Consider the following 20,941-nt stretch of genomic DNA (forward strand, 5'->3'; position numbering starts at 1 on the left):
CCGGGAAGAGCGCAATGATGGTGCCAACTTGGGCCAGTGGAGCAACGTCCTCCACAACTAGACTGAAGAACAAAAGGACAGCAACTTGTCTGTCCCCCTTCCCCCAGTTCCCCAGCGCTGTTCCCATCCCCCAATTCCCTAATAAAAATCTTAAAAAAAATAAAAAATAAAGTCCTTATTTTCTAAGCGTAATGTAGTACTTCGAGTTATGCTGCTCAGTACTCCATTTTCAAGAGGAGAGAACTAACTGGGCATGCTCATTAGGGTCCGAGTGGTCAGACAACTGGACTGGGTGTCAGAGAAGGCTGCACAGGCCCCAGCTCGGCCACCAACTACTTGTGCGACGCTGAATAAATCCCATTGCCTCATTTATTGACTGTTTCCCCATCCAAAATGTAAACTCCATGAAGGCAGTGACTGGCTCTGACTTGTTCACTTAGAGCAGTGTCTGGCCCCAGCAAGTATTTATTGAATGATTACGGAACGCGATTTCTCGGGATCTGATTCCTCATCTGTAAGGGGCAGTGATGAAAACAAATGTGCTCTGACACGTATGAGCTCCAAGATTTTCAGATTCTATACCCCACCATCAGTTCAACTCTTAGGAAAATTTTCCCTAGTGGTGAAATGACTCATGTGAAGTGCTGAGCACATTAAGCGAGGCTGATCAGGTCTTCCAGACACATAATGACATGTGGCATCACCAAGGTGGCCCTGGCTGGTCAGTCAGGCTGCAGGACTCACATTGCTCCGTACATTTCCCTTCTGAAGCTGTTGCAGTAAATGAAGTAGCCCCCTTACACAGGCTCCCTCCCGTCTCCCTCGCCCCCTCCATGACTCCCACCTTCCTCTCAGTCAACTGCATAACTTATCATGGTTCCTGCTGAGGTCAGACTATAGCCTCTGGCCAAAAACCAAGTAAAATGAGCCAAGTCCAACTGAAGTGGGTGACATGACTCTGCTGGCACTAGACTCCTGCAAACGAACTACCCTATTGGTAGCCCTTCCTGATACCCCACGCTTGGGAGTCAACGGCTTCTCCATAACTGGAGAATGAATTCTCTATTCCTTAGCCCAGTTTTTAGTCTTCCACCATCTTTCTATCATCCTTTCTTCCAGAAAGAACTCGATCTTCGAAAACAAAATGGAACAGGAAATAACACTTATTGAAAGTGGCCTACATACAATGCCACCACTTCCTCCTGCATCATTTGCTCTTCTCTTTCCTCAATCTAGCTTGTGCTCTTAAGCCATCCCCCAGAAGTCTATTCAAGGTCACAAATGTCTTCCTTGTTATCGAGTGCAATGGTTTGGTCTTGACCCGTATTAAACATCACAGTACCATTCAACACAGGTGATCACTTCCTCCTTCCCAGCACACCTTCCCAGCACAGGCTTTCACAGGAGCCCACCCTCCAGGTGTCCCTCCGCCTCAGGCAGCTCCTGCACAGGCTTCCCCCCCTTTATGCAACTTCTGACTCTAGCAGGTTTCCACGCTGAGTCCTGGGCAGTCATCGCTGCTCTCTCTACACCCTGACCCTCACTGATCTCACCCAGTCCACGGCTTCAAATACAATGAATCTGCTGAAACTCCCAATTTATAACTCGCGCTCTGTCCTCGCCTCTGTGCTCCTTCCTGTATCTTCCTCGTTGACAACTCCACGTAGACATCTCATGGGCACCTCATACCTAACCTATCCAAAGACAAATCCTTGATTTCGCCTTTTCCAAATCTGATCCTCTCCTTGTCCCCACTCCATCTAACCAGTTCTCAAGACTGAACTGGGGAGTCCTCTCTGGTTCTTCTGTTTCCCTCCCCTTCTCTCCCCACTGCCCCCTCCCCCACAATCCGATTCATCAGCTAGTCCCAATTCACCAGTAGTTCTAACAAACATCTCAAATCCATCCATTTCTCTTGGTCTCTCCCACTATGGTGATCTTTCCGGTGAGCCTTTAATGCCTTGCCCAGCTATTATGACCTTGCCTTTGCTCTGGCAACTTGGGGATTTTTCACTGGACAATCACCTCGCCCTGCATGCCGCCTAGCAGACCTGCCTTCTTCCGGGTGGGCCAGATCGAGAGAGTCTGTGACTCCCCTCCTTCCAATTTTTCTTCAGCTAAACTTAAGTTTATTTCAGATTCTTAAACGCACAGAGTTCTTTCCTGGGTCAGGACCTTTGCACATGCTGGGCCCTCTGCTCCTGCTCTTGGCTTGGTGGTGATTCGTTCTCATCCTTCAAGTCTTGGTCTCAATGTCACTTCCTAGGAGGCCCGGCCTGAGCACCCTACCTAAGCAGGTGCCCTCTGTTATTTGCTCTCACTGCCCCCATTCATTTCCTAGTACTCACTACAATTTGTGATTCTATACATTGGATGACTTGTTATCTGCCTCCCTCACTGGACTGTATCCTCCCTGGGAGCCTGGATTATGTCCCTTAAATTTGCCAGTGTTGTACCAAGCACAGTTCTTAGCACAGAGCAGAACTCAGTAACTATTGTTGGATGACTGACCAAACCTACTGCATGCCAGGTCCTATGCTGAGAAGCTTACATAAAAAGTCACAGATTTCTAAATAAACCTTCACGCCAACCAGACTACCGTGCAGAATACATACAATACTGAGTACAGTGCTAACTCCATGTTTCTGCCAACTCCTTGGAATGTGCCCCCTGCCCCGGCTGCCCCCCCACCCACCGCATCTGTTTGTATAAACATCATTTCAAGGTTTACCCCCCCCACACCCCACCCCACCTGTTCCAAATTAGGCATCTGTCTCAATACACAGCCTCCTTATTTGCTCTTGTGGCAACCTGGACTTCCCGTGCCACGACATGTAGAAACTACCCCAAAACTGCTCGTTTTAATTCTTAATTCTCTGAGACTAAGTTCTAGGAGGGCAGAGATTTGGTCCCTCTTTCTTACCATTCTACCCCCAGTGCCTAAGAGAGGGCCTGGCTCCTAACAGGTGTGCAATTAATCCTCATGCAATGAATGACTAACTGACCTCCCAGGATGAATGAATAAGGGGGCCTGGAGACCAGTTAAAGGGAGTGGATGTTCTCTCCTTGTTTACTCTTTTATGCAACCATATTGTCACCTTTAAAGTTACTTATGTTCATGTCTCTTGCTTTTGCTTTTCTCCTACTACGTCCCAGCATGCAGACTCATTTCTTTTTCATCTCTGAATCTCTTGAAGAATGTCACGTACAAAAAGTGGTACATGTTAAATGCTTACTGGAAACATGTCTGAATTCTCTCATGTTCACAGCATGTGACTCATCATGTAAAAAGTAGTGAGCAGTTTAAAAAAGGGAACACTTTTTATCACTGCAAGAGAGAAGACAGCTAGAATGCAAAGGCAATGCCAAGTTGCCCCCATGTCTGGAGAGGCCAGTGCATCGTGCAAAGCCCCCCTCACTGCCTGGCCAGCACCCGCCCCCAATCCCATGGGCTGTGGGAGCCTGTCTGCTGAAAGTGCTGTCCCTGGAAGGCTATAAACCCAGGAAGCGCCCCTCCTCAGGAGCCCATGGACACTGTGGGCCTCACGGCCCCTTTTTCTGCCTTCTAATTCCAGGCTACCCTGAGCAGGGCTGAGCAGATGTAAAGGTCAACAAGATGAGCGGGGAGTTTAAAAACTTTTTAAAACTTTTTGCATAGTGGTGAACAGTGGTTTATTTAAAGCCAACTCATCTTGGTGACTGACTGTAATTGCAGAGCTCCTAAGAGCCCCCATACCACTTTATTCCCTGGCTCGACGGCAAGTACCTCAGGGGAGCCCATGTCTGACCACACGAGGACTTTCTGACTTCTGACTTCCTCCACATCAGGGTCTCCCTAGCAGAACTCCACGAGGCACCCCAGCCATGCGCCCTCAGAAAGAGTACCACCCAATGGGCACATCTCCCAGGTACTGACGGCCGTTGCCTTCTTGCTTCAAATATCCCCACCCTCCCTGAATTCAAACCAATTCGGAACCAGGGAAAACACACTACAATCCATTTTGCTCAACCAGTACACCTGACATGGCTGACAAGACGCAAAGTTATTCGAAATATCCTTTGCCACCCTTTGTTTATAAGGGATGGTTAAAGGTTCTTAAAACGGGCATCCCAGACCCCATGCTTCTCTGGCAATTCCAGCTGTGAAAACTCAAGTGGGGGGTTAACATTTCTATTCTCCTTAGAAGGCTGAGGGGAGCCCCATGCTGAGGCCATTTCCTGGCCACTAGCTGTGCTACCCAAAGAAGACCCAACACTACTATGTCAGACCAGTTAGCACCAGCTCCCTTCTCTGAAACACTGGCACGGCCATCAATTATTAGCTGTTATTCAAGCTAGTTGTCAGCCATCTTGGGCAGAGTTCGCTTAAACTATCAGTCTAAATAAATGCTCTTCCTTGAAAATGCTGGTGGTGTGAGGCTCAGCAACCAAATGAGTGACGGACGCCTGCTCTGTGAACTTCCACTTCAACTGTAGCCTGACCTTCATCCGGTCCCACTTCTGGCTGGGAGGTCAGCTGGACATCGCCACCATGGGAAGTGACAATGTGCCACACTTGCTGTTTGCCTGGAGCTTCACGAGCACTCCCACATGCATTTTCTTATCTGTGCCTCACCACAGCTCTTGAGGTAGGAGGTATGAGCCCAATTTCACAGATAAAAAAAATTGAGACCCAGCAAGGAGAAGGGCTGGTTCCACACCCAGGTCCTCTGGTCCCAGGGTCCCTCAAACGAGTGCCTGCCGTGAGCGAGGCAATTCGAGAACTTTGGAGGCAGCAGCCCTGGTCCTCTGAGGCTAATGCTCTCTGATTTCACCCTTGCAGAGCCTGAGCAAGAGTTTTTTTAATCCTTAACAGGTTTGCTGCTGCCACCCAGAGGGCTAAGACACAGATGTGAAATAGATGTGGGTGAGTTCCAAGTCAGACCATGCCCAGGACACTTGGGGCTCGGATGGCAACGGGGTATTCTCACTCTCCAAGGAGGACAGAGGGTGGAGGAGGGGGGCCTGGGGAAAGGGGGTGAGAGGGCCACAAGGAGAGGAGAGGGAAGGAAAAGGGAACTGAGGGCGAGGAAGAGGGTGAGAGGAAGGAAAGAGAGAGGAAAGGGAGGGATAGGAGAGGAAGGAAGAGGGGGAATGGGAGGGGAAGGGGGTGGCGATGCGGAGAAGAGAAGAAACAGCTGATGTGTGACGTGCTGTAGATGAGACATGAGGACAAGTGTGATGAGAAAACACCCGTCAGCAGAGCCTGGGAACCATCTCCTGACAACGTCTGTGCTAGGGGTCAAGTGCTGCCTCACAGACAGGTGGGCGCTGGACAAGGTCACCTATGAGGGTCCGACCGAGCACCTCCACACAGACTGGCAGCATGTCCCCTGCGGTGGTGTAGTGCTAAAAGGACTGAAGATAAAACCCGGAAGCCAGGTCACCGTGGGGAAAATAGGAGCAATTCTACTTATTCTGCCACCTCGCAGGCAGCAGGGGACGTGAAAGAGGTGCCGCCATGGGGATCAGTGACGATGAAGGAAAAGTACTTGTGAACATAAAGGCATCGCTGGGACCGCAGGCATTCGGAGGGGCCCAGGAACTGGTCCTGGAGTCATGTTCCTTCTGAGAGAGAGCCAAGTTCGCCAGCTTGGCACTTACTCTTGCAAAAGATGGAGTATTATAAAAGAATAAAAGTAATTGTTGTAACTCATTAAATCCTCAGGGATGACAACCAAACAGCTGAATATCTTTAAGTATATTTCTAAAGAAAAAGATGTGTTTTATCAATTTCTATCTCTTATTGCAAAACCCTCCTATAATGCATTTCCCCATCCCCAAAAATCAGTCAAACCCTGTCCATTTTATCTCCCCAAATGCATATTTTTAAAAGTGCAGAAAAACAAAAAACGGAGTGAGACAACAAAGGAGCAAACACAGCAGGAGCTGGAACTACGGGAAGCGACGGGTGCTCGGAGGCAGCAGCTACCCCCGCCCGCCCCCACTTGCTCCACGGAGATACAAGCTGGAGTTGTCCATTGACAAACGGCCCCCAGGTGTGGCTCTTGGGCCCTAAGTAACCCTGACCGTGCTTGGCTTGTCCAAAACCTCCCACAGATTCCGCTCCTTTCTTCCATACTTTGTGGTCTCAACACCAGCCTTCACCTCTACCTACCCAAAGTAATCTCTCGTTACTGCTGCAGAGTCCCTGCCTTCAGAACACTGCAGCAGGCAAGGGCCCTCTCGAGTGGCTGGCCCAAGGCCATCGCTGGTCTTTAGAGCACGGAGAGAAGGGCGCAGGGACAAGAAAAGAGGAGCAAAGGCTTCGAAGTTAAGCAATCCCTTAACTTGGATACGTCAATGGGTATCTCCTTGAACTTGTTTTGTAAAAATGAGAAATGAGCCAGTAAGCAACTCCCAGCATGTAGTCCATCATCTTGTGATAAATAATAAACCTCTCCTCCTCATTATTTCCTGGTTAGATTGCAATGGGCAGCCAACGTTTCATGACAGGCGGTCGAGCCCAACAGTCCTGCTTTCCCCTCTTCAATGACTAGGCTTCAGATGAAAATGGGTTAAGCTGCCCACCCTGATCCATCTTACACAGCATTTTCATAGCAGGTATTGGTGTGGCGCCCGAGAGCCCCCAGGCAATTCATTTCCATACCTGGACTTGCATATCAACCACAGACACTCGCAGGTTAGAGGGAAAGAGAGCAGTGTTGGGGGTTCGTCTGTGACGACCACCATTTGTTGTGAAAAGGGAGAAGAAACAGATCACTAGAAAGATACCCCACTTCCCTCCCTCCTTCCTTTGCTTAACACACTAAAGAAAACAGAACTCAAAACTCAGCAGAGGGGACATGCACCAGGGCGCAGACGATCTCCATCAATGGCAGATGAGATCAAATTTGAGCACATTTTTGTGCCAAAGCCACCAAGCCATTGCAAACCTTGGGGTGTTTACTGTGGCCTTGTGTGGGCTATGCCACTCTGAACCAGTGGCCTTTGGAGCAAAGCAGGCCTTGTCCACAGTATAATAGGATTTGGAACGTAAGCATTCACTCCCATCAAATGGAAAATGGCTGCCTATGGCTCTGGGCCACGAGGATAACGAAACCCACTTCCGTGAGCTACACCCCAAGGTTTGAAGCTCTTGGCAATGAAGAGGGAGTAACTCCACTGTTCATTTATCCAAAGGCTGGGACTCGTGTCGCCTCGGCTGCTCAAAGCGCTACTTGACTATTCCTAGAGGAAGGGAGCGGGCCTCGAGGGGCCTCCCATGCACAGCCTAGGAAGAGCGATGGAGAACCCGATACCTACTGTTGGTCTTCATGCACATCTATCCTGCAGCACAATGTTAAAACAAGGGACAGCTGAAGGGATTTGGAACAGAATCGTCGCATTTCTCATAAGAGCAAAACAAACATCAAATGCGTTAGAGAGCTACACCCCACACATTCAGGCTCTTAAATCTTTCTTAAACCCTTCTCAAAGGCAGCTCCAGCAGAAAGTGACCTTGTGTGGCATTGCAGCCACACTCACTTTCATAAAAACCATATGGGACTTGGCAAATCCAATTCTCTGAACTGATCAGCCATTCAAAGGGAGATGAAGATCCTGTGCGCCAGGGTTTCCAGTTCAAAAACTTCCTCCATCAAAGGGGGAGGCGTGTGCAGTACCATTCCCACGGAGGAAGGGTGGGGCAGCAAACAGCATGGCTCCCGTCTGATACACCCCACTGGTCTTGGGGCCCCGTACTTGTGGCTAAGACTCACATGGGAGCCCCCTACTCCATTCTCCCACCTTCAAATCTCATGGGAAAGTAAGAAAGCCAGGTGGAGAAGAGACAAAGAAGCCTATGTTCTTTCTTTTAAAAAATTTCCAATTATAGTTCATATTTAAAATTGTTTTGCTATAATAACTAAACTGAAGACAGCATTATAAGACTTTCTATTTTCCTTCTTTAGGAACTTGATTTAAAAAATGAAGAAGGCTTACCCATTTTTGAAATAGAGGACATGGGCTCTCTGAAGTCCTGTTTCTAGGAAAAAACCTAGTTCTTGATCGTGGGGAGCAGGGCCAGGCTTAGGGCTTCTGTTTTGAATATTAGTAAGTATTACCTAGAAGGGGAGAAAATCGGAAAACTAATCAGATCCACATCCAAGCCTATGTCCTTTAAACCCTAGCGCTAAATGCACTGCACAATTTGAGAAATCAACTTCCTTATATGCAAACATCAGTGCATAGGCCAGGGTCAGGAAGGGAGAGAGAACGACTTCTATGAGACAAGGAGCAACCAAGCAACCCAGGGGCACATGCGGCCCTCCTGGCACCAAGGGCTGAGGAGGGAAGGGTGCTGATGTGTGCATGGTGCCAGGAGAAGCATTAGAGCTGGAGGGGCTCTGCCGAATGCCAGGATGTTGACAGAGAGGCTGAGTGACACAGAAGCAGGTCCCAGCCACGGGCAAAAAACCAGTCATCATCTATCAATGGCTGAGGTCACTGACCAGCCGACTGCAGCTTCAGCCCTTCGAGTTTGGGGAGCTCCAAAAAGGACAAGGAACTCAGTGCCGTGATTGGCACCGGCCCTAAAACTAACCAGAGAGGGCAAACTCTCAAGGCTATAAAACTGAGGCCAGTGGACTGAGCAGCAGTCATCGGTTCTCAAGGGGAGAGCTGAGAAAAACAACCTAAACTTCCTCTTTCCCAAACTCGACCTCTTGTCAACAGATAATGAGGTTTCAAAGGTTTCAATTTTTAGCCCTGCAAGAAAGGCTGCCAACTAATCAGGAGAGAGGCTTGCAAGCTGAGTAGGCTAAAGTGAAGTAGAAGTACGTGTCTACTATTGCAGAGGCCACTCGCTTTAAACTCACAAGTCAAACAAAGCATTTATCAAACAGAAGCTACTGGGGCCCATTAAAAATCCATACAACTGCTCTCCAAACATACTGTCCACATTTGCTGGAAGTCAGCAGCTCTTCAAAGACCCAGCTGTGAGCCAAGCTCCAAATATTCTAGAGGTCTTGAAGTCATTCTCCAAACGGAGCTGAAGCAATTGCTAGCTCTCTAACTTGTGAGCTCTGGGAACTAGAAAAGTAGAAGGCACACAGTGAACAGTTTGTTGTGGCATTACTTGTATTTGAACTGCATCCCAGCATCTTATCAACACTGCCTGGCTCCTCCATGACTTAGCTGTGCAGGCGCTAAAACGTAGGTGTTCCTCCTACCTCTGGGAACTGTCATTTTTTGGCTCTAATGCAGGCTCCTCCCCCACCCATCCTCTAAGTGATGGAGATGCACAGAGTACGGTCCTGGGCCCTTACTTGTCGGTTCTCCCTTAAGTCTCTCTCAAGATGATCTCATTCATTCCTCTGAGCTTCAAAAGTCATCTATATGCCGCCAACTCCCAAATTTATAATCTCTAGTCCAGACTTTCCCTCTTTGAATTCCAGACTCATATATCCAACTACTTTCCTGGCGTCTCCACTTGGAGGTCCAGCTTTGAAACTTTTAAAAATTATTCTCCATTTGCTTTCGAAAATTATTATTTTTTTTAAATGTCATGATTATTTAAAGCAAAAACAATTCAGTATAATACAAAAAAAAATTAAAAACCATCTCAAAATTCCATCACAAAGCAATAACCAGTTAATACTGATTGAACAACAATTCAGATCTCTCTATATACATATATATCAAGAGGAAAGATAAAAATCATGTGACAAAAACTGAGATGGTGTTCTAGATGCCAGTTTTAATTTAAACCATTACATTTAAATTTAATTAAACAGGAGAAACTAAAGTATGACCAAAGTAATCACTCAAAAAAAATATGGGTTTTTAAATTAATTTATTTATTATTACTATTATTTCTGCTTTTATTTATTTATTTTTTTTAAAGATTTTATTGGGGAATTGGGGAAGGGGAACAGTGTTGGGGAATTGGAGAAGGGGAACAATGTTGGGGAATTGGGGAAGAGGAACAGCCAAGTTGTTGTCCTTCAGTCTTAGTTGTGGAGGGCGCAGCTAGCTCAGCCCCAAGTCCAGTCACCATCTGGCTACCCATCAACTTGCAGCCACTCAGCTCAAGGTGCCGAGTTGAATCTTAGTTGAGGGGGGCACAGCCCACTATCCCATGCAGGAATCGAACTGGCAACCTTGTTGTTAAAAGCACGTGCTCTCACCAGCCGAGCCACCTGCCACCTGTTGGCAGCTCAGCAGCAGCTCAGCTCAGGCGCAGCTCACTGGCCCATGTGGGAATCGAACCGGCGACCCTGCTGCTCAGAGCTCGTGCTCTTAACCAACTGAGCCACTGGGCCAGCCCTCTGCTTTTACTTTCATTAGCATTTATTTGATGCTGAATTTACTCCCAGGCCATAAGTTTTTGTTTCCTCACTTTCTTCAGGGAGATCTTTTTCTTCTGTGTAACCTCGTCCTCTGGTTTAGGAGCAATCACCCCTTTTCAGTGAGGGTCATCTCGGCGTGGCAGGGAGAGCTCATCTATGGGTTAATCCACCTGTGAGCTCTGTAAATTCTGCTCTGTAAGTTCCGTGTTGCATCTTGGGAGCTTTGTTCACCAGGATGTGCTCAACGACCAGAGAGTCTACATCTAAGCCCTTAAGGTCAGCATTCCTCTCTGCGTTTTTAAGTATGTGCAGCAAAAATTCTGTCCTTTTTTTGGGCCACCGACCCTGCATCCAGCCCCACTGTTTAGCCTGGGCACACCTCCCAACCCCACCATTGTAATGACGGAATGGCACACACTGTGTCTGTAATGTGACGTCCTCTATATACCTGGTGGCTTTTCGGATGTGCATACTCTTGATGGCCTGGGCAGTTTCACGAGTGTTCTTAAAGTGAACATGAAAATTTACATGATTTTTTGGGGTTCTCTGGGTCAATCGAATAGCAAACCATTTTCAGAGATCACCTCAGGCAGCTCATGGGAAGAGCAATTAATTTATTTTTAAATTATAATTGACATACAGTATTATATAAGTTTTGGGTATACAACATAGTGATTTGACATTTATACACCTTACGAAATGATCACCACAGTAAGTCTAGTAATCACCTGTCACCGTACAAAGTATTACTCAGTTGAGAGGGAGAGAGAAAGGTCATTCTTTTACCTACATATTTCAACTGTAGTATCTATTGACTCCTGATAAAGATGAATAAATTAACATATTCATACTACCTTCTGCTTTGCCTTCTCCTCAGCCTCCTATTTTTGTTACATTGCCAAGGTTCCTAACAATTATGTTCTACTCCATAATTGTTTTGCATTAGTCCTATATTAAAATGTATTCATTGTTTCTTGATTTCTTTATTTTCAATCAATTCTTGGTAGAATAGTGCACAAAAGGGCTCAAGGATGCTATGGGCCCTGAATTCTTGTATGTTTGAGAATGTCTGTCTCTTGTATTTATTCCTCCAAACCTGACCGAGTATGACATTCTTGGATTTCATACTTTCTCCCCTCAGAACATGGCAGATGATTCTCCAGTCGTCTGACACTGAAAGTTGCTGTGGAAAATCGGAAGCCAGCCTTACTCTTCTCCCTGCAGATGATCTGCAAAGAGCAATCTCTTTTTTCCCTGAAGTCTAGAAAACCTCCCAGGAGTTATCTTGCCTTTCATCATTCTATGTCAGTTCTCCTGAGAACACAGCATAACTCTCATCTACAAATAACTCTCTATACTACAAATTCAAATCTGTAGTATAAAGTAATGCAACTGGAGTCAGGCTGCCATTCTGGGTTCAAAGCCTCCACTTTGGGCAAGTCACAGCCTCTCTAGACCTCAGTTTCTCGCTGGTAAAATGGAGATGACAAGAGAGCACGGTCTTAGCATTGTCCTATGGACTAACTGAGATAATGAATGGATAGAACACTTAGCACAAAGTAAATGCTCAATAGTTTTACTTTGTTGAAGAATTTCTTTTTGATTATATAATTGTATTTTTTAAATTTAGTCCATTTCTTCCATTTATTTTTCAGGAATATTAATTGTATATACTGTCTTCATTACTGTAGCTTTGTAGTGAGTTGAGGGATCAGGAACTCTGAATCCTTCAACTTGGTTCTTTTTTAAGGTTGTTTTTGCTCTTCTGGTCCCTTGCATTTCCATGTTAATTTGTGAATCAACTTGTCAATTTCTGCAAAAATGGCAACTGAGATTTTGATAGGGATTGGGTTGAATCTGTTGATCAATTTGGTGAGTATTGCCATCTTAACAAATTAAGTCTTTTGCTCCATGAACATAGGATGTCTTTCTACTTATTTAAGGTTTCTTTCATTTCTTTCAAAACTGATTTGCAGTTTTCAGGGCCTATGTTTGTACTTCTTTTTTATGTTTCCAATATATTTTAATCTTTTGATGTCATTATAAGTGCAATTGTTTTTTTATTCCATTTTCAGATTGTTCACTGCTAGTGTATACAAATTAACGTGACTTATGTATATTGACCTTGTATCCTATAATCTTGTTGAAATTGTTTATTACTTATAATAGGCTTTTTTTGTTTGTGGATTCCTTAGGATTTTCTATATATAAGATCATGTCATATACAAGTAGAGATACTTTTACTTCTCCCTTTTTAATCTAGATGCCTTTTACTTCTTTTCTTGCTTAGTTGTGCTGCCTAGAACCTCTAATAAATAGAAATAAAATAGTAAGAGCAGATATCCTTGTCTTCTTAGTGATTTAAGAGGAAAGCATCCACTCTTTCACCATCTTAGATGTTGTTAGATGTGAGTTTATCACTGGTGACATCTATCAGGTTAACTTCTATTCCTAGTTTGTTTAGTGTTTTTATCATGAGAGGGTGTTGGATTTTTGTCAAATGTTTTCCCTGCATCTACTGAGATTATCATTATCATGTGGCTTTTGTCCTTTGTTGTACTGATATGTTGTATTACATTAATTGATTTCTGTATGTTAAATCAACCTTGCATTCCTGAAATGAATATCACTTGGTCATGGTGTATAATCCTTTCTATATCTTGCTGAATTCAGTTTACTGGTATTTTGTTGAAGGTATTTGCATCTGTATTCATAAGAGATATTGGTCTCATAAAATGAATTATGGAGTATTTTCCTGCTCTTCTATTTTCTGAAAGTTTTTATATTATTGCTACCATTTCTCCTTTAAATGTTTGGTTGAATTCTCCAATGAAGCCAGCCTGACCTGTAGTTTCTTTGTGGGAAGATTGTTAACTACAAATTCAATTTTTAAAATACATATAGGAATATTTGGGTTATCTATTCCTTCTTAAATGAGCTTTGGTAGTTTGTGCCTTTCAGGGAATTAGTCTGTTTTCTATAAGTGATCAAATTTATTGGCATAAAGTTGGTCATAATTTTCCCTTACAGTCTTTTAATGTCTATAATTATCTCCTTTTCTGAGTATTGATAATTTGCCTTCTCTCTTTTATTCTTGTTCAATCGTATTAATAGTCTTGGAATTTTATTGATATTTTCAAGGAATGCATTTTTGGTTTCACTGATTTTCTCTACTTTGATCTGTTTTCTATTTCACTGATTTCTGTTCTGATCTTTATTATTCCCTTCCTTCTGCTTGCTTTGGCTTTAATTTGTTCTTTTTCTAGTTTCTTGAATTGGAAACTTAGATCATTGATTTAAAAGTTTTCTTCCTTTCTAACATAAGCTTTTAATGTTATAATATATTCTTCTATACATTTTGTTTTAGATCACTTGAAGCTCTATTATTTGGTACACACACTTGTAGGATTATGTCTTATTGATAAATTGACTCCTATTATGTACCATCTCCCTTTATCTCCCATAATACTCCTTGTTCCTAATTCTACTTTGATATAATACAGCCACTCTAGCTTTATTTTCATTATTATTGGCATAGTGTATAACTTTACTTTTTGTCTACCTATATATTATTTAAATAGTTTTCTTGTAGATAGCATAAGTTAGGTCTTGCTTTTTTGTTTTTTCCTCTTCTTTTTTTTTTTAATTGGGGAATTGGGGGAGGGGAACAGTTTTGGGGAATTAGGGAAGGGGACCAGCCAAGTTGATGTTCTTCATTCTTAGTTGTGGAGGGTGCCAGTCGCCATCTGGCTGCCCATCAGCAGCTTGTGGCCTTTAAGCTCAAGGTGCTGTGTTACAATCTTAGTTGCGGGTGGTCGTAGCCACCATCCCATGTGGGAGTCAAACCAGCAGCCTTGTTGTTAAGAGCACATGCTCTATCCACTGAGCCATCCGGGTGGCAGCTCAGCTCAAGGTCCTGAGTTCAGTCTTAGTTGTGGGCGGGCGTAGCCCACCATCGAACAGGCAGTCTTGTTGTTAGGAGCATGTGCTCTCACCAGCTGAGCCATCCTGCCACCTGCTGGCAGCTCAGCAGCAGCTCAGCTTGGGCGCAGCATCACAGATCTGTGTGGGAATTGAACCGGTGGCCCTGTTGCTCAGAGCTCGCGCTCTTAAGCTAACTCTTAACCAACTGAGCCACTCGGCCGGCCCTTGCTTTTTTGTTTAATCTGAAAATCTCTGCCTTTTAATTGGGGTTTTTAGACCGTTTATATTTAATGTGCCGTATTTCCCCATGTATAAGACGTACCCTTTTTTGAAAAACTTGGGGTCTAAAAACTGGGTGCATCTTATACAGTGGTTGTAGATTTTTTTACTTGCATTTGACAGTGATGAGGAGTGGTATGAATTTTATGATGAATAAAACTTGAGTTCAATAACTTTATGCAATACATTTTTTTTTCAAATTTCCGGCCCCAAAATTAAGGTGCGTCTTATAGATGGGAGTGTCTTATACATGGGGAAATACAGTAATTATTGATATGACTGGAACCATCTTGCTAGTGGTTTTGTATTGACCCATATGTTCTTTGTTCTTTTTTTGTCTCATTCTGCTTTTTTTCTTTAGATTGATAATTCCATGTCATCTCTACCACTGAATGGTTAATTATCTTTTTTTCTTATGTTTTCAGTGGTTATCCCCGAGTTTATAATGTAGCTCTTTAGCTTATCACAGTCTATCTTCAAATAATGTTATACCAATTCATATCTACTGTAAACACCTTGTAGCGATATACATCCATTTCCTCCCTATCCTCTTTGCTGCTGTAGTCGCACATTTTATTTTTATGTTATAAATCCCAGGACCTCAGAGATGGGGTTCATTCTCAAGGGCCCCTTTCTGGGCACTTCCCTCCTAACTCCTAGAATGCCTTCCTGGGACAAGAGTCACCTAACTTCCATCCCCCAGGAAAACTTTGAGGATTATTACACTCTTAGGAGTCCAGGTTCAGCCCAAACTGAAGTCTCTATTATCACCCCATCTTAACAAATAACGTCATCTACCCAGTTGCCCAAATCAGACACTGGGGAGCGCGCCTTGACCCCCTGACACTCTTACATCGAATCTATTACCATGTGCCTCCTAACTGCTTCTCAAATACGTTTTTATCTAGCCATCTCCACAAACATTACTTCATCTAAGCTTCCTGTTCGATTTCTACAACAGCCTCCTAAATGGAGTCTCCAAATCCTCTCTTACTCCTTTGCTTCCCTGCCTCTCTCCATAAGCAGCCTGAATACTGTTTTATAATCTGGATCATGTTACTCTTATGCTGTTTCTCATCTCTCAGGTATCCATTTGACGATCATCTTCTCCAAAGGGCCGTCCCTGACTACCTAACATGAAGTAGGTCCGCCTCTATTTTCCCCTCTCACAGAATCCTACTCTAGCCTTCATTGCATTTATCAATGTATCTTTTAACTTGATTACTGGCTTTCTACCTCCATGGTGTGTAACTTCCACAAAGTCAGGGGCCTCATCCTGGATACATTTATTAACGTATCCAGTGTCTACTGCCACGTGTCAGGCAGAGTGAGCATTCAATATACATAGTACGTGAATGAATGAATACATTTGCAAGGCCAATCAGAAATTCAAGAAAAAGAGCAATAAGAAAGCAACCTACTATGCATTAGGCATTATGTAGGTACAAAGGTTATCTCATTTATCGCCCCACAAAAGTGCTCTGAGATACACACTTTTATTCTCTCTTTACTGAAGGGGGAGCTGAGACTTTGCTCCATTGAGTGAGTTGCCCAAATCACATGGCTCACAAGTGTTAGAGTTGGTGCTGAAACTCAGATCCACCTGATTCTGCAGTCTAGCTCCTCCTGCTTTTGTCTTATCAGTCTGTTTGCTTGCAGAACAAAGTCCAAAAGATAAGATGTCAGGGCAGCCAGGATGAGGTTTAGGTTGTAAATGGGGGAAATGGGAAAGAGGAGAGGGAGAGAATAGCTTAGCCCAGGGTTTCCCTGAACTCTAAGTGTCTTGGATTTAATCCCTTCCTCACAAAGAGCCTCTGACACTGGACTGGGCAGGAGCATTGTTTGGCAGTATTGAAGCCACCACTTGGTTTGTGGATAAACATTTCCTTGTGAGAGGACTGCCAACAAGTAGCTTTAACAAGCCTGCTTAGCAAATCATATACCCAATGACTGAGGAACAATGATAGCAAGGGGGTGGGGGTGGAAGGTTTTAGGTCAAAAGACTCAGGTTCTAGATCTGGTTCTGACAATCCTCACCATTTGGGAATTTAAGATAACTCCTTTGCTCTCTCAGATCCTCATTGTCCTCATCTGTATAATGGGAATATTAGTATATACCTCACATGAGTTGCAAATGAGAAACTTAATGCGAACATAAACATTATCACCCTTAATGGAGATACATTAAAGAGTTACCTTCAAGTAGGAACAAAATAAGGATACTTTCCACCACCTTTATTTTTTAACATTGTTTTAGAAAGTCTAGAGATAGGGCATGAGAGAGATAAGATGGAAAATATTAGAAAGGAAGAAATAATAACAACAAAAATCATTCTTCTGCTATTTATCTATTTGTATTCTTAGAAAAATGAAAATAATCAGCTATATTTTTATAGAGGAGTTCAGTATTGTGGCTAATAATCCTGTATTGCTATCCTTGTCAGCCTTCAAGTTTCAGCTCAGGCATCCTCACTTCCAGGAGCTAACCTTGAACTTCAACACTGGTCCAAGACCCTTCTCTGTAGTTCTCCCACTAAAGCACTCCCCACACTGGTTATGGACCTGTGTCCTCATGAGGCTGTAAGTTTCCTAAGGACATGCTCTGTGGCTTATTCATTCCAGTGCTCCTGGTGTCAAGCACAGTGTGCAGAACATAGAAGGAACTCAATAAATCTTTGTGCAAGTACATTGACAAATCAAAAGCATTGCTATATGTGAAAATATAATGAAAAAAATAACAATCCTATACACAGGCAATACAAATAGAAAAGATCTGGGAATAAAATACATCTATTGAAATCTCTATAATACAAAAAGTATTATAACATGGAAAGACATATCAGTCATAGATATGTGAAGACTAAGCATTATTTCCCACATTAATGTATAGAGTTAATAAAAACTCAACCAAATCCCAATAGGATTTTTCTAGAGCTCAATAAAATTATTCTAAAATTCATCTAGAAGTACAACAGAAAAGGACAAAGGATATTCTGAAAAAAAAATAAGTAGTTACTAATCTTTCAGATGTTAAAACCATCATAATAAATAAGTATTTATTAAGCAGTATCATATTGGTACAATATAAGATTAGCAGAACAAAATAGTAAAGCCAGAAATTACTGTTGTATCTAACACTTTATTGAATGACTTACAATATGACAGAAAATATGAAAAAGTGATATAAGATCATCTTAAAGAGGCACTAAAATTTGGGGAAAACATTAGGGTCATATCTAATATCATACACCAAAATAAATCTCCAGAAGATTTGAAATTAGAAGTTATTTTTTAAAATATGGAAAATGGTTGAAAACTCTTTAAATCCTAGAGGAGGGGTTTATCCCAATATTTCAGCTTTAAAACAATGAAATAAATGTAATAAAAAATAATCAAATTCCACTATATATACAGTTTTAAATTTTTAAATTCAACTATGTACAACTTAAAAATGGAAAATTACTGATTGGGACAACATTCAGAGCAAATAAAGGGTTAACATATTTATGATATAAAGACTATTCAAATTGTGAGAAAAGTCCTATATCCAAAAATTAAATGGAAAGTAAAAACAGACAAAAAGGAAATATAACAAAGTTAAATATAAAGTTACCATCTGACCCAGCAATTGCACTCCTAGCTATATTCCCAAGGAAAAAAAATATTTGTCTATACAAAATATTGTATGGAAATATTTATAGCAGCATTATTATGACAGCAAAAAAGTGGAAACAACCCAAATGATAAATGACTAATGGATAAACGCATTGTAGTATTTCCATAAAATGGAATATTATTTGGCAATAAAAAGAAATGAAGTACTGATTCATGCTACAACATACAAGGTGTGATAAAAAAATATGGTGAATGTTTAAATAAAAAAAGTTTATTACAGTAAAAGACACATTGCCATTAATCCCCCTCAAAATACTCCCCTTCACTTCGAATACACTTATCCCATCGTTCTTGCCACTTTCTGAAGCAGTTCTGGAAGCCCTCTTTCCTGAGTGTCTTTAGTTGCGCTGTCGTGGCTGCCTTGATGTCCTGAATCTATTCAAAACATTTACCTTTCATGGTCATTTTGACTTTGGGGAAGAGCCAGAAGTCACATGCTGCAAGATCCGGTGAAAAAGGTGGATAAGGACACACCATAATGTTTTTATTTGACAGAAATTGCCGTATACCAGAAGCGATGTGTGACACGGAGCGTTGTCATGATAGAGGATGAAGTAAAGACGCTCACGAAAGAGCACTTCCAGAACCGCTTCAGAAAGTGGCAAGAATGATGGGATACGTGTGTTCAAAGTAAGGAGGCATATTTTTAGGGGGATTAATGGTAGTGTGTCTTTTACTGTAATAAATTTTTTAATTTAAACATTCACTGTATTTTTCAATCACACCTCACATAAGAAGCCTGAGAACATATGCCAAGCCAAAGAAGTCAATCCTAAAAGACCACATACTCTATGGTTCTACTTATATGAACTGTCTAGAATATACCAATCAATAGAGACTGAGAGATTGGAGGTAAATGGGGAGTGACTGCTAATGGGTACAAGGTTTCTTTCTGGGGTGATGAAAATGTTCTGGAATTAAATATCAATGATGATTGCACAACTCAGTGAATGTATTAAAAACCACTGAATTGTACACTTTAAATGGGGAAACTGTATGGTATCTGAATTATATCTCAATAATGCTGCAATTAAGAAAAGAAAAGAAATATAACCAGTAAGCAAATAGGTGGAAACAATTTCAACCTGAATGACTGTCAAAGAAGTACAAACTAAAACTGTAAGTTACCACTTTCACCCAGCAGTTCAGCAAAATAACGTTTATACAAGAGTAACCCCACCAAGGCTGCCAAGAAACCACCACCTTCCTGTACTGCCAAAGGTAGTATGATCTGTTCAAAGCAATTAGAAACAAGAAGTAGTAATGAGAATGGTAAGACATATCCCCACTTCCGGAAACTTGCCCTTAGGAAACAATGCAAAGCAAACAGCTGCCTGAAGGAAGTTGGCATCGCAGCATTATTCATAACAACAGGTTATACCCAACAATAAGTTAAATATTATCAAAGAGGCCATCCACTTGATGAAATATTATATAGCCTTGAAAACACTTTCAAGTTCTGACATAACGTTGAGTGAAAAAAAGACAGACGTAAAACCCTTTAGCACTATGAAATTCTGAGGGCAAAGACTGACTGAGAACATACAAAGATTAAAATAAGCTACTGTTCTTTTCTGGTTTCTGGACATTTCGAACTCGGTTGTTAGTGTGCTTTAGTCAGTCAGATGGCAGGCTCAACGTGAGAGCACACACTACCTGGCCAGTTTCCTGCCATTTCTCTAAGGAAGTATCCATTCAGATATACTACATTAAGCTTTGAACTTGAACCTGCTGCTTTGGCTCGAGTCCAAAGGCAGGGACTAGAAAGGGGAAGGGAAGAAAAAGTCTGTCCTTTCCTTATTGTCTCACATTTTAACGCCAAAAGTGCGGCCACGTGAACCTCCAGAGTCATACCCTGCCTTTCTCAACAGCAGCATGGAGTACTTTCCCTGGGACGTCTGGTTTGAATTCAAGACACACAGTAACCTTAATCTAATCCAGCTCTGAAGCCAACACATCAGCTATGTCACCGCAAGCTCTTCCTATGAGGAGGAAGCAAAAGGCTCCAGCCATGGTCAGGCTGACCCGTGAACAAGCCCCGATGAACAGAGGAAATGGGGCTGGGCCCTGCAGTGGTTGGGGTCCAGTTGTTTCTCCTCAAAACTTTAGCATTGAAAGAGCCCACAGAAAGTCTACGGGTGTCCCATAATCTAGCATTAACTTCTTTTCTAAAATAGGGTGTAAAGGAATGAACTGTCAGCAGAAGGTAAAGTTCCACCCTGGCACTGCGTCTGCTGAAAAAAGCCAGAGCCGGCTGGTTGGCTGATGCCTGCAAAGGGCAGAACAGGATGATTTCATTTGCCAAAAGTGGGGCTCACATTGTGCTATCCAAGGATGAAGTCATCTTTATTCCTATCACTGCACCACTAGACTCTCCTTGTGGGGCAGATAACACGATTTACTGTTGGCAGAATGACACCATCTGAAGATAAACGAATCAAGGCCATCCCATGTCCTCACTAATTCTATCTTCTCTAATTTGATTACATTTGATTAAATTATTTTATATGCACAATTTTAGAGGTCTCTTTTATGCCCCATTCAGAGAACAAATTATTAGATGTCTCTGTAACCCTAATATAACAAGGACAACACTAAACAAACATTTAATGCACACAGCTTTCGTGTATCCCAATTTTCTTTGGCCCTGCCCTCATGTCCTGGCTAGAAGACCCTGGCAGCTCACTGGTTCGTAGCCCTGGACAAGTCAGGCAGCATTAGCCCCGCCATGA

The 20,941-nt window shown here is 42.8% G+C and overlaps 1 protein-coding gene across 4 annotated transcripts in view; it reads right to left on the reverse strand.

Annotated features, from left to right (window-relative positions):
- Window positions 1-20,941, reverse strand: part of LOC109382665 (tetratricopeptide repeat protein 7B-like) — a 102,882-nt gene that overhangs the window by 35,054 nt on the left and 46,887 nt on the right. For 2 of the 4 annotated variants that reach the window (XM_019642331.1, XM_019642332.1), the window contains exons 5-6: window positions 7,984-8,105; window positions 7,306-7,329 (exon numbers count right to left, since the gene is read on the reverse strand). The exons of 1 other annotated variant lie outside the window; for it this stretch is intronic. In XM_019642331.1, coding sequence (XP_019497876.1) covers window positions 7,306-7,329; window positions 7,984-8,105 — 146 coding nt within the window. The remainder of the gene's footprint in view (window positions 1-7,305; window positions 7,330-7,983; window positions 8,106-20,941) is intronic. One more of the 4 variants, XM_019642334.1, reaches the window with a different exon arrangement.

The sequence above is a fragment of the Hipposideros armiger genome, unplaced genomic scaffold, assembly GCF_001890085.2.
Source record: "Hipposideros armiger isolate ML-2016 unplaced genomic scaffold, ASM189008v1 scaffold_67, whole genome shotgun sequence".
Classification (NCBI taxonomy): domain Eukaryota; kingdom Metazoa; phylum Chordata; class Mammalia; order Chiroptera; family Hipposideridae; genus Hipposideros; species Hipposideros armiger.